Raw genomic sequence first — 15,125 nt, 5'->3', positions numbered from 1 at the left:
GGCATCAAAGACTCATTGATAAGCTAGTTCTGGCCATGTCCTCAAGGGACTCACAGTATACTGGCCACCTTGTCCAATGATTGGTTTCACTTTCCCTATGTTCTTAAAACTTAATCAATCAATAAAGATACACTTTATGCCAAAACTACATCTGCTTGCCAGTGTCCCATACTAGGACCCAGAGCATCACTGAATCTCCCAGAGACGTGCACAAATTCAGAAGGCAATTTTGTCTTCTCAAAAACAAAAACTAAAAAAGGCTTGTAATATGTAACACTACTCAATAGTGAACAAGATGTATTAAGAAACCCACCACAAAAATAATGCAAACAAAAACATGTATCCTTGAATGCTTATCCTGAATCCAGAAAAATACATGAAGCAAATCAAATACAGAAGGGTGGTGGCACACTCGTAACCCTGTCACTGGGGAGGCAGAGACAGATGGACTTTTAAGGACTCACCTAGCCAGTCCGGCATGCTTGGTGAGCTCAAAGCCAGAGCAAATCCCTGCCTCCCAAAACTCAAAGTGGATGGGACTCAAAGAACAACACCTGAAATTGGCCTCTGACCTTCCCATGAACATTTACAAATGTGCATGTGTACTTGAACATACATGGACCTATACACACTTGAACACACACACACACACACAGAGAGAGAGAGAGAGAGAGAGAGAGAGAGAGAGAAAATCCTAGAGCTGAGGTTGTGAAGTGAGTCTTCATCAAATGCTTGTCCCCCCTGACTTTTTATTTTGTTTTCCTTATTTTATTACTTGTCACTACACATAATACAGAGATCAGCAACTGAAAACTATTTGTCTGTGGCTCTGTATTGGTTAGTTTAAATTTTGCAGTGCTTAAAATGCTACAACAGGGCCAGCAGAAGAGTCGGGCTCGTGTTTTCTTTGGGACCACGCTTAAACAGTAAATAACATTCTCCATGGGTCTGGCCCAGTGGATAAACTGAAACGTCATTTAGAGAGCATCTCTGCCATTAACCATATGCCACATCTGAACTTGGGGTCAAGACTTTAGCAGAGCCTCCACCTGTGGACTGAAGTCTTTAAGAATGTCCATGTTCTGGGGCCAAAGGTCAGCCAAAGAGTGTCCCTACTGTCATGAGTACCTGAGCCCTGCTGACTGGCTTTTCAGAAACAGACTGACTGCAAGTTCTGGTTCTTTGAAAAGCCATTAGCACAATGGTGTCATTTATACCATTTGGAGCTAGACAATCTTCATAAAGAACTCTACAGGCAGGAAGGTGGAGATGACCCAGTGGTTAAAGCATCTCTATGAAAGCATGAGTTTAGATTCTCAAATAAACAAATAAATGAATGAATGAATGAATGAATGAATGAATGAATAAATAAATAAATAAATAAATAAATAAATAAATAGGCAAAACACATAAATTCTGGGTAGTCATGGCAGCCCACTTTGTAATTTCTGCTTCAGAAGGCCGAAAGAGTATTCCAAGAGCGAGCCGGCTAGACAGGCTGTATCAGTGAGCTCTGCATTTGGCTGAGAGATCCTCCCTCTATAAATAAGGTGGAAGAGCAATTGCAGTTGATGCCCAACAGCAACTTCAGGCTTCCACATGCTGACACACATGTGCAAACTCATCCACATGGGCAAAAATGTGTATACACACAAAAAAACAGGGGAAAATGAATCTCATGGGCAACACACAATCTGTGCCTGGCCTTGAGGAACTGATTCGACTCTGGCAACTTCTGGTTCCTTGCCTGTAAAGTAGGGGTGACGACAATTCCCTAGTGGGGCTATTGGGGAGCAGGTCCAGGGGTTAAAAGCTGAAAAGTGATTGACAAGGAACACTGGCTGCTGTCCTGTACCTCTCAAGGGAAAGAGCCTTCCTGGAGAAGGACAGAAGATTGAAGAGAGCAGTGGGTTTCCCAAATCCCCTCACTTCTGAAGAAAGACGTGTCTAGTTCAGAACTCTCAGATCAGCCTGTGCTTTGTGGCCAGCCCACGTGAGTTCTCTCTGTGGTGAAGCACAGACTTCCTCCTGTGGCTGCTCCTTTGCTGACTCTACAGGTGCCCCTTTCTATCCCTGTCGCCTGGGAACTCTAAGATCTGGGTTCAAGCTACTGCCTACAAAATACCTAGGTTCCTGAGGGTAGGAGGCACCCCAAAGCATCTCATACTTGGTGTTCAGCCCTGGAGAGGGAGTCACGCTAGAGAGACAGGGCCTGGGGATGAATGGGTGGGGATGCAGAAGAGGTAAGAGAAAAGGATCTTTAAAATGTAAAATAGTAGGTTTCTGAAGCCTGGCCACAGAGAAACACTGGCTATTCACTGTGGAGGAGTGATCCAAAAAGGAAAACCAGCGCCAGACATTTGACTTCAGGGACACTTGCAGAACGCTTCCTTTCACTGGAACAAAGGCCACTGGGCTTTGAAGAGCCTGAAGAGAAGCAGCAAAGCTCTGAGAATCAAAACTTAGTGAGGATCAATGGAGCCTCAAGCGGGTTCTGAAGATCAGGGTGGGGGCAGTCACATCCCCTCTCCTAATTTTACCAGCACAGTTACAGAACTGCTCTAAGCGAAAGGGGCGGTACCTTGTGTCTCCAGCTGGTCCATGTAGGCAGGGAGCTCATGAGATGTGGACTCAAAGAGGAAAACCATAGCAGTGGGCCTGGCGAGCAGTTAGAGTGTGATGCTACCTGCGCCATTATTAACAGCAGCCACCCAAAATGGATCTCAGCCATATTAGGCCTGAGCTAATAAAGAAATACACATCATAAAAAGAAGAAATTACCCACATAATAAACCTTAGATCTCCCAGAATGAAGCCATTAGAAATTGATCCAGCTAATTTAGGAGCAGTTGTAGGCTGTGCCCCCACTGAACACAAAACCAAGAAACATTTACAGATCTGCTCTCAACGAACAGCATGTGGAGGCCACACAGGTTGCCCTGACTCTGCTTCCTGAAAGAGTATGTGGGCAGAGGGGGTTTTTCAGTATAGATGGGGGCACGTGTAATAGCTTCAACACAGGCCGGCAGGACACAATCTCTAAAGAGTGAACAGGGAAAATCTTTTTGTGAATCTCCAAAATTATTTTATTTTGAGGTCCTTAATACTCATTATGAATGATGAATGTGATGATATAATAATAAATGGTCTTCTTAGGGAGAGCTAGCTCGTGTTTTCATTGTTGTAATAACTCAGGGAGTTGGGTGGTGGTGGCACACACCTTTTATCCCAGGACTGATGCCTCGGGCTTCCATTCACCCCTAAGGCCAAACTAGTGGGGTGGCCAGACCTAAAGATATACATACACACCCATATACATATAGTCACATACATTTACAATTCATGTATGCACACACAAACACACAGTTGACACACTTTCATACTCAGATATACCCACAGTGACAAACAACTCACACATACATCCTAATACAGTCACACATGCACATTCACATATCCACATGCACAAACCTATACATAACTCTCACAATACACACTTGTACATATAGAGGTTTGCACATAAGCAGTCACATGAATATACACGCACAGTAACAACACTCATATGTACACAATTCATACACATACTCTGTTATACCATACCATGTTCTCACACACATAGTGCTCCTCACATATATGTACATGCATATATATGCAAACCATTACATTTCACACATGTACACACTTAGAAACATATACACTCCTACTTACACTCAGACACATAATGATCTCTCACGCTTGTAATATTCTGCATGAGATAGGGACTCATAGGACTTATGCCTATTTCCTGCTGCCGTCTGTATTTATTTTATAACCTGGTCTAAGCTCCAAGGCCCTGGCTCCTAATTGACTAGCAGCCTCACCTTACCCCTTTACCTAATTCTGAAATCACTTCTCTGACATTTGCTAGTCTCATGGACTGGATTGTTCTATTGGATACCATGTGCTCCAGGTAAGCATCTTGACTGGCCAAGGCCAGCTCTCTGCCCTCTTGCCTTGGCAAAATGGAACTCCAGGATCCATTCCAGGCCCCATGTCAGGATTAGACTTGGAAAGATTGTTCTGAGTCTTCCCATGGGGCAGTGGGAAAACTCGACAGCAGGCAGCCCACACCCATCACCATTCTGGGGCTCTTACCTCATTCACAAAGACCCAGTGGCTGTCCTTGGAAGCCAGGTTAGTCTCCACAGCCTGCAGAGAGAACAAGAACGTACATGAACAGAAGCAAGGCAGAAGCTGGCAGACACACAAGACGATGGCTGGGATGACATTTTATAACCATTTTTTCTGCAGAATTTTTTCCTCACAGAACAAGCCCCCCAAAGCCCACTTTGGCTGCCTCGGCCACAAGAGAAACACATCTGAACACAGATATCTTATTTTCCCCTGTCCTTCCATGCTCTCCTGCAATGGCCAGGAGCAAGGTTAGAGGCCCTAGACAGTCCTACAGTTACCACAGACCCCAGGTACAGTCAAAGTCTTCCTTCCCCAAGAATGCATGCAAATTCCTTTCCAGAGGGGCACTTAAGGATAGCATCATCAACACACAAAAGTACAGAACTAGAAAACTGATAGATTGGATTTATGGCAGCTCGTCCTGCTGTGCTGAGAAACACCAGGAAACAGAAGATCCTCGCTAAACTGTAAAGCTCCTTTGCATTCTCTTTAGGATCCATAGAGCTGGGTTCTTTCCAGGTATTGAGGACGGGGTCCATCCCCACCACTCTCTGCACTACCTTGCTACAGCACTTACCGCTGTTGTGTGTGAAAGGCTGTGACTGTATTGTTTCTATTTTCTCCGCCAGGTTGGGTGGGGACAAGATTAAAGTCTCACAAGCCACAGTTGTGTCCCAGAACTTTGTTCTGACACCCACACATAGCAGGCATTCAATCAACATAGCCCGACATATGAACAAGTGAGAGACAGCAGCAGGCAAAATCCAGTCCCTTGTTTTGTTTGCATGCTTTGAGCTTGTTTGTCCAGGTGTTTGTTTGGTTTTGCTTTTATTTAAGAAAGGGTATTATACAGCAAAGGCGAGTCTAAAACCCACTGTATACCCAAGATAGCCATGAACTCCTGATCCTCCAACTCCAAAGGCCTAAGATTATAGGCATGCACCACCGTGCCTGGCTCTCTTGCATGTGTTTACGGGAACTTTCTCTCTCCTTGAGTTAGAAAGCCAACAGACGAAAAGAGCTGGAAGGGACTGATGATTTGCAAGCATGTCCTGCAAGAACCTTCACGGTGAGCATGTGCCAAGAGCTTGCTGAGCACCGGGCATAGCGCCAAGCCATCTATGAACCTGGGAAAGCACTTTCAGATTTACTCCTTTTCTTTTTACATTTTTTTTAACATTTTGGTAATGTAATTTTTATTACTCTTGATTTTAAAAATATAGACAAATTAAGATGCTTAATTAAACTCACCCCATAATACTTTCTCATTTTAAACAAATGTGCTAATGTCGTAAAAGCTCCCCCATTTATTCTTCCAGAGTTAACCCCTGGAAGCTGTCTGAAGTGACCCCTTCCAGAAGCTTCTACAGTCATATCATACAAATACATATCTATCCATGCCTATCAGGCAGATGCTTAAGTTAAATTCACTTTAAGAAATGCATATCAGGCAAAAATCTCATTGCTAACTTATCGATATATCAAATTTACATTTTCTTATCAGTATGTACAGAGGTGATTGTACTTAAGAAAGTACGTGTAGTGGTGTCAGAACATACACCTGTGACTACAACCTGTGTGTGGCTAGCAAAGTTCTCAGGCATGCGTGGTGCTGAGGCACCTACACTATCAGAGCACAGAGCTCCTTTAGGGCCTAGCTCCATGGGAACAGAAAAGTATGCTTGGGGTTGAAGAACAGGGATTGACCTCTCTATAGCCTATGAGTGAGAGAGTACCAGGCTGTGAACCCCAGGCAAGAGTCTAAAATAGGAAGAAATAATCCTACCCATTATCATTTGTCTAGTGATGTCATGTATAAAATACAGATAACCCTTGCCCCTTACCTGTCTGCAAAAGTATGTAACCCTTGAGGCCAGAAAGAGGGAAATTCAGAGAATGAGGTTCATAAGTGTCCCAAGAATTTCACAGGAAACAGAGATAAGAGAATGGCCACTCCAGAGGTTCACCCTCATTCTTCAAGTGCTCACGTCTATCCTGTATCCTTTGGTCCCAGAAGCCTTACTCAATTAACATTGTATTTCCTTGGATAAACAGAGCCCCGCCAACCTCAGGAAGGAAGCTCTTGGTACTAGTTTATGCCCTTGGAAGGAAGGAAGCCTCAAGGAGGCCAGAGGCATCTGTGGACCATAGTGCTTTTCCCTGAGATATTCCCCATCCCATTCTGCAAGTCTGGAGAGAGGCTGTCTCAAGAGACACCGATAAGACCCAAGAGTCAACGTCTCTTGAGGACCCTGAAGTGTGAGTGGTGAGAGGAGAGCACCCTGGGGTGGAGTCTTGGCCACCCAGCCTAGAGTCCCCCTCTTCTCTACATGCAGACAACCACAGATGTCTTTAGATAGCTAAGACCTTGGTGATAAGAAGAAAACGCACTGGACAGTGATCTAAATACTCTGAACACATGGCTGGGCCCTTGCTGCATTCAACCCTTAACCTTTCCGCACTTCCTTAATGCTCATTTTTCCATCAGCAACTTGCATATCAAATTAGCATATGACACAGAACTTGGAGGGTTTCATAAGGTCCCAAAGGCTGGAATGCTAAACTGAATCTCACCAGGGGGAGGTCAATGAGGCTGAACTCAAAACAGAAAATAGCAAATGCTGAGATAAAATTTGAAAGCAGTAGAGACTAAAGACCGATGGAAAGGCTGAGAGTTGAGGTGCTGGTTCTACCCTTGGTGTTGATCTGAGTGAGCCACCCCAGCGATGGGAGGAACCTCACCCTAGATCCCAGGCACGAAGTGAGACAGTTTAAGGCAACAGCCACATGAGTAACAAGGAACCCTTACTGAGCAGGACAGTAGAGGTGTCTAATCAAATGAAGAACTGTCTTGGGGAAGAGTTCAAGTTGCTCTTTGCAGCATCTAAGAGTAGATTTACTAGTAATCAGAGAAGATAAACACAGCAGAAAAACAAAGTTTTCTACATTTACAGATAAGGCAAATAGGCTGCCTCAGCGTAACGAGGCCCATCAGAGGTCCCCCAGGGTTGGCAATGTCAACAGTGGCTGGAAAAGTTAGAAATGACTTGGAGGGTGACCGTGAGCGGGAGGCATAACCCAATGCTGAACTGACATCCACCGCAATGAGCCCCAAGTCAGACTACAGTAAGGAGTCCCCAGAGAGTGTTTTAAATCATTGTAACTGGCTGAAAGCAGACACCTGCATAACACCCTCGTGGTTTTCCAGCTCCGACCTGCACCTTGACACGCTGAAACCTTTCCCACGGAACCTATAGCTCCTTGAATATCAAGGTGCAGGTGCATTTGACAGCTGAGAGATTCCAGCATTGCCAATGACCATGGGCAATTACTATGAGATCCTAGCGAGTGTGTGGGAACACGGCTCTCCTAAGAAGTCTTCCTACCTGCTAGCAGACTTAGCCATGGAAGAGACTGGCAGAGAGAATTGATCAGAAAACCCCGCAGGAAGGCTGGCCAACTTCCCTGTCCTACTTTCCCTCACCAATTAAGCAACAGCTAATTTGTTAAGCCTCTTTTTTCCCACGTGAGATAAATAGCACTTGGATACAGCCTTTTTTTCTTCCCAGAGGGCACAGCTCACACGGAGACTGGGATGGGTGGTAAGAAAGGGCAGCTACTGCAGACTGAGCAAAGCTACACTTGCCTCCCTTTGCAGTGAGTGGAGAGCTGCCAGCTCCGTGTGATGAGTCCTAACTGCTCACAGACCAGAGGGTAGGGTCCCGCTCATCACTGTTGGTTCCCCTTCTAAGCGCCAGCCTCTCCCTTCTCCTCCCATATATGTCTGTGGCAGATAGAAACAAGTCCTTCTTTCATCGTGGCACAAGTGTGGTACAGGGGAGCCTTTCCTATCTGCTCCCTGGTGATCTGTATCACCTCCCCAAGCACATTTTTGTGGCCAACAGCCCTTGAGTACTAACCATGCTATGGTATGCTACCTAAAGCCCCTCACACCATAGTGGGATATTTGACTACCCAAACTGCCGGTGTGCTAATTCTCAACCACAGACACCCAAGACTCCGGCTGCCAGAACTGTTCGTGGCACTCATGATTACCTGGGAATTTATACCCTAACCAAGAACCGAGGCTGCCAAGGATGCAGATTTCAGCTGCCTTGCCCCCAGGTGGGGATGTCTCTCAGTGTCATCTCAGCTGTTCCCAGAATCCAGCTACGGAATGAGGTCACAACTACGTCACCTGGCATCCTTCATTTCCCTGCTTCCCCATCTCCAAGTACCCGCTGGCTTTCTTGTTTGAATTCCTCTGGGAATACTCCATAAATAATTGTCATCTGATTGCTCCTCTCCAAGTCTGCTTCTGGGATCCCAATCTGAAATCAACAGCTCCAGCCTGGGGCAATGTTAAGAATTAAATGACGTTATGTGTCGTTTTACCAATCTAGAAAGGAGCTCAATACATGATCAGTCGTTGCAAAAGTCCTCCTCTTTCCGTCCCCCTGCTTCTTCTGCCTTGGAGTCACTCTGGGATCTCTTCCATCATCATTCCAGAGCCTCTGCCACATGCATCATCCCTCATACTTTCTTTCCTTTGCTTAACAGACAAGAACTGCCAACCATGCCTTGGCATCTGTCCTGATGCTGTTAAACACACAACTCCACTAAATGCCATGCCTCTGCCATTATAGGGTCAAACCGTGATTTGAGGGGAAAAATACAATGTGTATTTTGAAAGGTGATGTCTCCTCCATATTCCCAGAGGCCTCAGAGAAGCCCAGCATGGTATCTCCCTTCTCTTGCCCAACATGGAATTCTCCAGCCACATAGCACGGCAGGCATCTACAGAGAAGAGCTGACTCAAACAAATACACTGATGGTAGCTCCTATATTCTGCAAGTGTGTATTTGGGGTGTCGGTGAGATAGCCTATGCTCAGAGATGACCTTCTCATTCACCTCCGTCAAGTGACAAGTTAGTTAGGTTTCTCCCTGGAGCAACAGCCATGACTGTTGGTCCCATCCTTAAGAAAAAGCAGGGAAGATACCTAAGTAACTACAGGAGTTACACATGGACCTAGCCAGGTCCTAGGTTTCAGTGAACACAGAGGGATTGCTACAGTGGCTCAAAGCTTTGGTCCAATGCAGATAGTCCTTGTGCACTGTCATGAATCCTACAAGGCACTGCCGAACTGACCAGAGCCTATGTGCCTGACTAGTGTGTCTTGTCAAGACCAGCAAACACAAAATTTTGGAAAACAAGATGAGGAGTTGGGACTTCAAAGGGATCAAGTTCATTTTCTTCTAGCCCTTTAGATCAGAGCGAGGCAGCAGAAGATGGTGGTAACAGAAAAAAACCAACAGATGTGGAAGGTGACACAGATGGTGGAAGGTACACAGTGTGCACCCACATGCCCATATATGTATAGATTGTATGGACATTCACATGACACCAACATGTCAGCCTTTGGAGGTGAAAGTATAATGCCATAGACAGACCCTGGCTAAAACAGCAGAGAGCAACTGTTCTTCCCACCCCTGGGAAAGCTAAGGGTAGATGGGAAGGTGTCTCATTGGTCATAAGCAGCAGCCTGATGTGAACCTCCAGTATTTTTTTCCCACACGCCATCCTGTGGGCCCACTCGGAAATGAGACATGTGAATGCCATTCTGGCCACCCTGATCCGCAGCCTCCATAGAGAAAGAGATTCTGGCTATGTTCCAGCTCTGGGCTCCCAAGCAGGCACTGGGCAGAAAGCAGTTCCTGGGCATAGCAGAAATGGCAAGTATCAAGCATCATGCCAAGACTGAGGCTGGAGGGGATTGACAGATGTCCCTTGATCATGAGGTGATGAGGATCACTTCCATACGGAAGCAAGAGAACACAGGTGCTCAGCACACTGTAGGATGCGCCTACACCAGGACACACTTGTGTCCTGAGACTGCAATACAGAACCAAGTTTGAGGCATCTCTAAGGCCGGTGGGAGCCTACTTCTGAGACTCCTCCTGGACACTTCAATCCAGCATCTCCTCTACTTTATAACCCATGCATGTCATTTATTCCTAAAAATCTAAATAGGTACCCATTTCACAATGGAAAACGGATTGTTCTATGCAGACTTAGATTTTTGTAGAAGAATGTTTCACAGAGAATGGATTTGAATGCTAGCCCGAGTCGGTACACTCAAACCTCAGTCATATGGCTCCCCAGAAGGCCAAAACAATTGTCTGAGAAAGTATATTATCTTGAAAACCTAGCCCATGTCCCACGACAGTGGAAACAAAATAAGAATTTTTTTGTTTATTTTCATGTTTATTTGTTTGCTTGTCTCATTTCGAAACAAAACCATTACATGCAGCAGTGCCTGTATCCAGGCTAATTTGTCCTCGTAAGCTCAAGACCATTATTCCACTGGTTCCTTAGGTGTGAGCCTGTTCCCCTTTATCTTAGCCTATAGGACTAGTAAATGGAGTGGAAAAAAACTCCACATGGAAGCTTTCCAACTCCATTGCTCAGGGTTTATTTTACAAAGTACAAACGCCACGGATAATTTATGCGTGCATTAATTGTTGGCCACTTATCTAGGAACCCCCCCCTTCCCAACACTGGCAGCCCGGGATAATGAAAGCTTGTCAGCAATTAGCATCTTTTGAAAACCTGACTCTACCACTTGAGAACATTCCCCCCATGGAGCCTAAGGCCTGGCACTCTCCCAAGGACAGGCATTGAGCTAGCTTAAAGACTCACTGCTGCCCCTACAGCCGCACGCTGTTAGGAAAAGGTCTGCCCATGCAACATCACCCACTGAAAGCATGATCTGCATTACTCAGGGATGGGTGATGATGGGTGATTTCATTGATGTAGGAGCCCGTTTACAAGAAAACCAGCTAAGCAGCCACCATGAATCCTGAGAGTGAGAAGCTATGTCCAGAACAATAAGGCGACTGGAAAGAGCAGATATTATGAACTACCTGGAGCCACTGTACCCCCAAATTCTTGCTGTCTAAAGACTCAGGCCCAGACACTTAACTTAAGTCTTGTCTCCAGAACTTCTTTGGATCTTGTCTTCACAGAAAATGTCTCTTCTAGTTTCTTTCCTTCTGTGGCAATAGAACACTCTGGCCAAAGCAACTTGAGGGAAGGAAATGGTTTACTTGGCTTCTATGTCCATCAATGAGAGCAGTCGGGGCAGGAACGAACACAAGGAAGGAACTTGCAGCAAAAATCATCTGCAATCTGCCTGTATGCTTACCCTTTCATAGCTCAGAACCACCTGGACAGAGAATGCTGCTTACCACAGTGGCTGGGGCCCCCACAGCAATTAAGACAGCCCCCTGCAATTTTACAGGATGGTCTAATGTAGTCAACTCTTCAGTAGAGGATTTCTTCTCAGATTTGTCAAAGCTGCCTCAAGTTAAAAATTAAAGCTAGCTAGGCGATGGTGGCTCACACCTTTAATCCTAGCACTGGGGAGACAGAGGCTGGGGGAACTCTGTGAGTTCGAGGCCAGCCTGGCCTACAGAACTAGTTCCAGGATGCCTAGGGCTGTTACACAAACCCTCTGGAAAACCAAACCAAAAAAAAAAGAAAGAAAATGAAATTAAAGCAAACTATAACAGAATCCTAAAATTATTCTCATGGCTCCTACAACTGGTTCCACCAAGTTCTAAGATGGACCCACGTGGTCTTTCCAAGGGTGATCCCCTGAGCTCCTTCAAGCCACCAGCCCTTCCAGACTCACCTTGTGTCACATATTTCCAATTCACCAACATTTCTTCTAGAGCATTATGAAATCTCAGGGACACAGAAAAGAAACCCAAGAATCAGGAAAACTGATCCCACGAAAAGTTTGCCCTGCATAGAGCAAGGTGGGAGAGTAAAAGTCTCAGAATATCTATTATGCTGATTTAGGAAAAAAAGATCAAGTGACTAAATACATGTAAACTCGAACAGAGTGAAATGTTTTCTAGTCTTATCTTTCGACTGACTCCATACACTCTGTTGTCCAAGTTTGAGATAAATAGGCAGTCCAGTCCGTACTGGACAGAGACAGGAGTGTCAGTTCCCAGCCTCCAGTGGAGGAAGATTCATTACAGATCATTTGTGGCTCCTTCAGATGAAATAGAGACAGGTTCTAAGGCTATGCCGGATGTGGAATTCATTGTAATAAAAAGAATATGCTACATGCGGACAATTTATGAGGAAACACTAATATCAGCAGAAAAATGACACGGAGTCTGCTTGCAGGCACAATCTGTGTAATGAGATCAACTAGGAAGAGTGGAGCCGGGCACTGCCAATGAGTATTGGCTGATGGATGCTTGGACTTTAATCAGTGATCTATAATTCCCCACCTCCTGCAGGGCACAAAAACCAAATAAGGCTGCCCATGCTCTTGCCCCCATTGACACTCGTCTGTATCCTGAGGGGAGGCCACAGGAGCCTGACTGTTCTATCCAATCTTGTCTTACTGATGAACAAGAGAGACTTTCAGGCCCTTGGCCACATGGATGCTGTCATGCAATCCCTTTTGAGGACCCAAATCTACAGTAAGACAAATCACTTCTGAGCTTATTTGTGCCCTGATCTGGTTTAGCAAGGGCAGCCACCAACCTCTGCAGTGTGGGCTGGGAGCCATCAAATGACTTGGTCCTTCTCCAGTCCAGGGCAGGGGACATAGACCTTGGGTGGCAGGTGGGGCTTGGAGCCATTTCTCATACATTTGCTCTTCAACTCCCAACTTCAAATGACTTTTCAGAAACAAGCAACTTAAAGTCCAGACTGATAAGCAATGTTTTCATCTCTCTCTTTCTCTCATGGGTAGTTCCATGTTCAAACTGGAGCTTACAGGGGCGCTGCTTGCATCCAAAGACTTGCTGCTCCAAGTACCCGCAGCATCAGATGCTTCTAATGAAGCACACAGGGGAATGTGTGGGGCAAGATAACCCTACTTTCCATCTCTGAGCCACATCACACACCAGAGGCCTGCCCTCCCATGTGTAGCTTTCAGCTCCAGAGACCCAGGCCCCAGGTGGGGCTATCGACCGGAAAAAAATCAGTTACAAAGAAAACCTCGATGTGCTCAATTAAAACATCAGTCTCTATCACCATGGCCCTTCAGATCATCCACAAGCAACTGCAGCAGTTCCTGAGCATGGCTCTAATTCCTTTCTTGATCCAAGTTGTTTTTAGAAGATGGAAACCTTAGAATACTTTTTAAAGCAATAAAGTTGAAAGTAGCAAAGTAGCAATCCTTTACTGAGCTGATAAGAGTTGCCAGGTGTAATTTGTATTCTTTTTATGAGCCTGGATTTGTAGAGAACAGAATAGAAGAAATATATATATATTCACTTCTAGAGACAAGAATGTTTTTCTTCCTGACTGTGCTGGGGAAGAAGCTGTCTGGCTCAGGAAAAGTTGGCTCTAATTTGGGCCATTGGAAAGCCAAAGAGGCACCTGTGGGCTAGTGGGAAGCTGGACAGAGGTCAGAGACACTATACATAAACTGCAGTTCACATAGGTAACCTTGGCACTCAGTTTGAACTTCTGTTGCCAAGCTGACCAGGAGGCTATGATGGAGCTGAGATTTCTTGACGAACATGGAAAAGATTTGCAAATTCAGTGAGTATCAGGAGAAGGAGCAATCTCTCTTCCTGAGAGTGAACAATATAGAAAGATGTAATGTTTTACACACAGCCATTCTCAAAATATGAAGGGACACACAACTGAATTATAGAGTTGGGAACGGCTTGCGGGTTTGCCAAAAGCCCTATGGGCACCCAGAAAAGCTAAAAGACCCTTCATTCAGCTCCTAGAGCTAATAAGAACAGAAGCAGCCATTAAATAAGCATAGGTTTAGTCCTATGTGGCATCCCCACCAGCTCGAGCAGCCTTCTCCACTGTCCCCACAAAGCACCTGTAAAAGCTCCACCCAAGGATGCTCTACTTTTGGAGAGAAAAACGAATGCCTGTCTCCCAAGGAAACAACACACTAGACCTGGAGGCAGAGAAGAGCCTTGAGTCCTGTAGGGTTGCCCTTGAGTCATGTTCACGAGCTGTGAACAAGGATTTGGTTCTTAAAGTATTCAAGGGGGTGAAACCCTCCACGGCCCTCAACTGGAGCTTCACTCTCGTCTATGGATACATTGGCTAAATCATCATCACTTGCCAAGCCTGTTCCATCTGGCCACAGCTCTATCTAAATATTCCACAACATTAGAACTGCTTCCTGCCTCACACATGAGGACAGGAAGTGTGTGCTTGGAGCTGCACAGGGAGATGGGAAAGAAGCCGTGGGATTATACAGCATTGTCCTCACAGGGTCTCTCCCACTGCTCCAGGCTTCAATACACCTGCTACCTTTTGATACAGATACAGTATTTCTCTGCCTAAGACCCAATCGTTTGTCAATTAAAAGTGCACATGGTACATCTTCAATGCTGATTATCCTCTGGCTCAAAGTCAGAGGTAGGAGGAGCCACAGCACAAGCCAAGAGCAAAAGTCTGGAACACAGTCAGACCCATCTGCAGGGTCTTACACTGACCAACAGAGCCTATAAATTTGGAGTTCCTGAATTGTATTTCAGGGATCAGGAAGGTTTTTAGGAGATAGAAAAAGGTTCCTGTAAAACTAAAGATCTGGGGCTAGAGACATGGCTTGGCGGTTAAGAGTGCTTGCTTGCTGTTCTTCCTGAGGACCCAAGTTTGCTTCCCAGCACCCATGCTGACTGACTTACAACTGCCTGTAACTCTAGCTCCCTATTCTGACCTACACAGGCAAGCACACATAGCATAGGCACAGATACATATAAATAAAAAGTAAACATTTAAAAGTCTCTTTTAAAAATAAAAACATGTGGTTAGTATCTGTCAGTCCCACCTTGAGAATCACAAGCACACTAGCAGGCAAGTCCTCATGACACAGAACTCGTCAAACTTGGCTTAGCCTGCCGTTCAGCAAACTTCTCTCTCAGGATATTAGATTTCTTTGTTAAATAAACA

The 15,125-nt window shown here is 45.4% G+C and overlaps 1 protein-coding gene across 1 annotated transcript in view; it reads right to left on the bottom strand.

Moving 5' to 3' along the window:
* Positions 1-15,125, bottom strand: part of Grid1 (glutamate ionotropic receptor delta type subunit 1) — a 729,852-nt gene that overhangs the window by 287,093 nt on the left and 427,634 nt on the right. Inside the window, exon 5 of the mRNA XM_038349621.1 lies at positions 4,132-4,185. Coding sequence (XP_038205549.1) covers positions 4,132-4,185 — 54 coding nt within the window. The remainder of the gene's footprint in view (positions 1-4,131; positions 4,186-15,125) is intronic.

Source organism: Arvicola amphibius, chromosome 12 (assembly GCF_903992535.2).
Source record: "Arvicola amphibius chromosome 12, mArvAmp1.2, whole genome shotgun sequence".
NCBI classification, from domain to species: domain Eukaryota; kingdom Metazoa; phylum Chordata; class Mammalia; order Rodentia; family Cricetidae; genus Arvicola; species Arvicola amphibius.
This window is presented reverse-complemented; position numbering and strand designations above follow the sequence as displayed.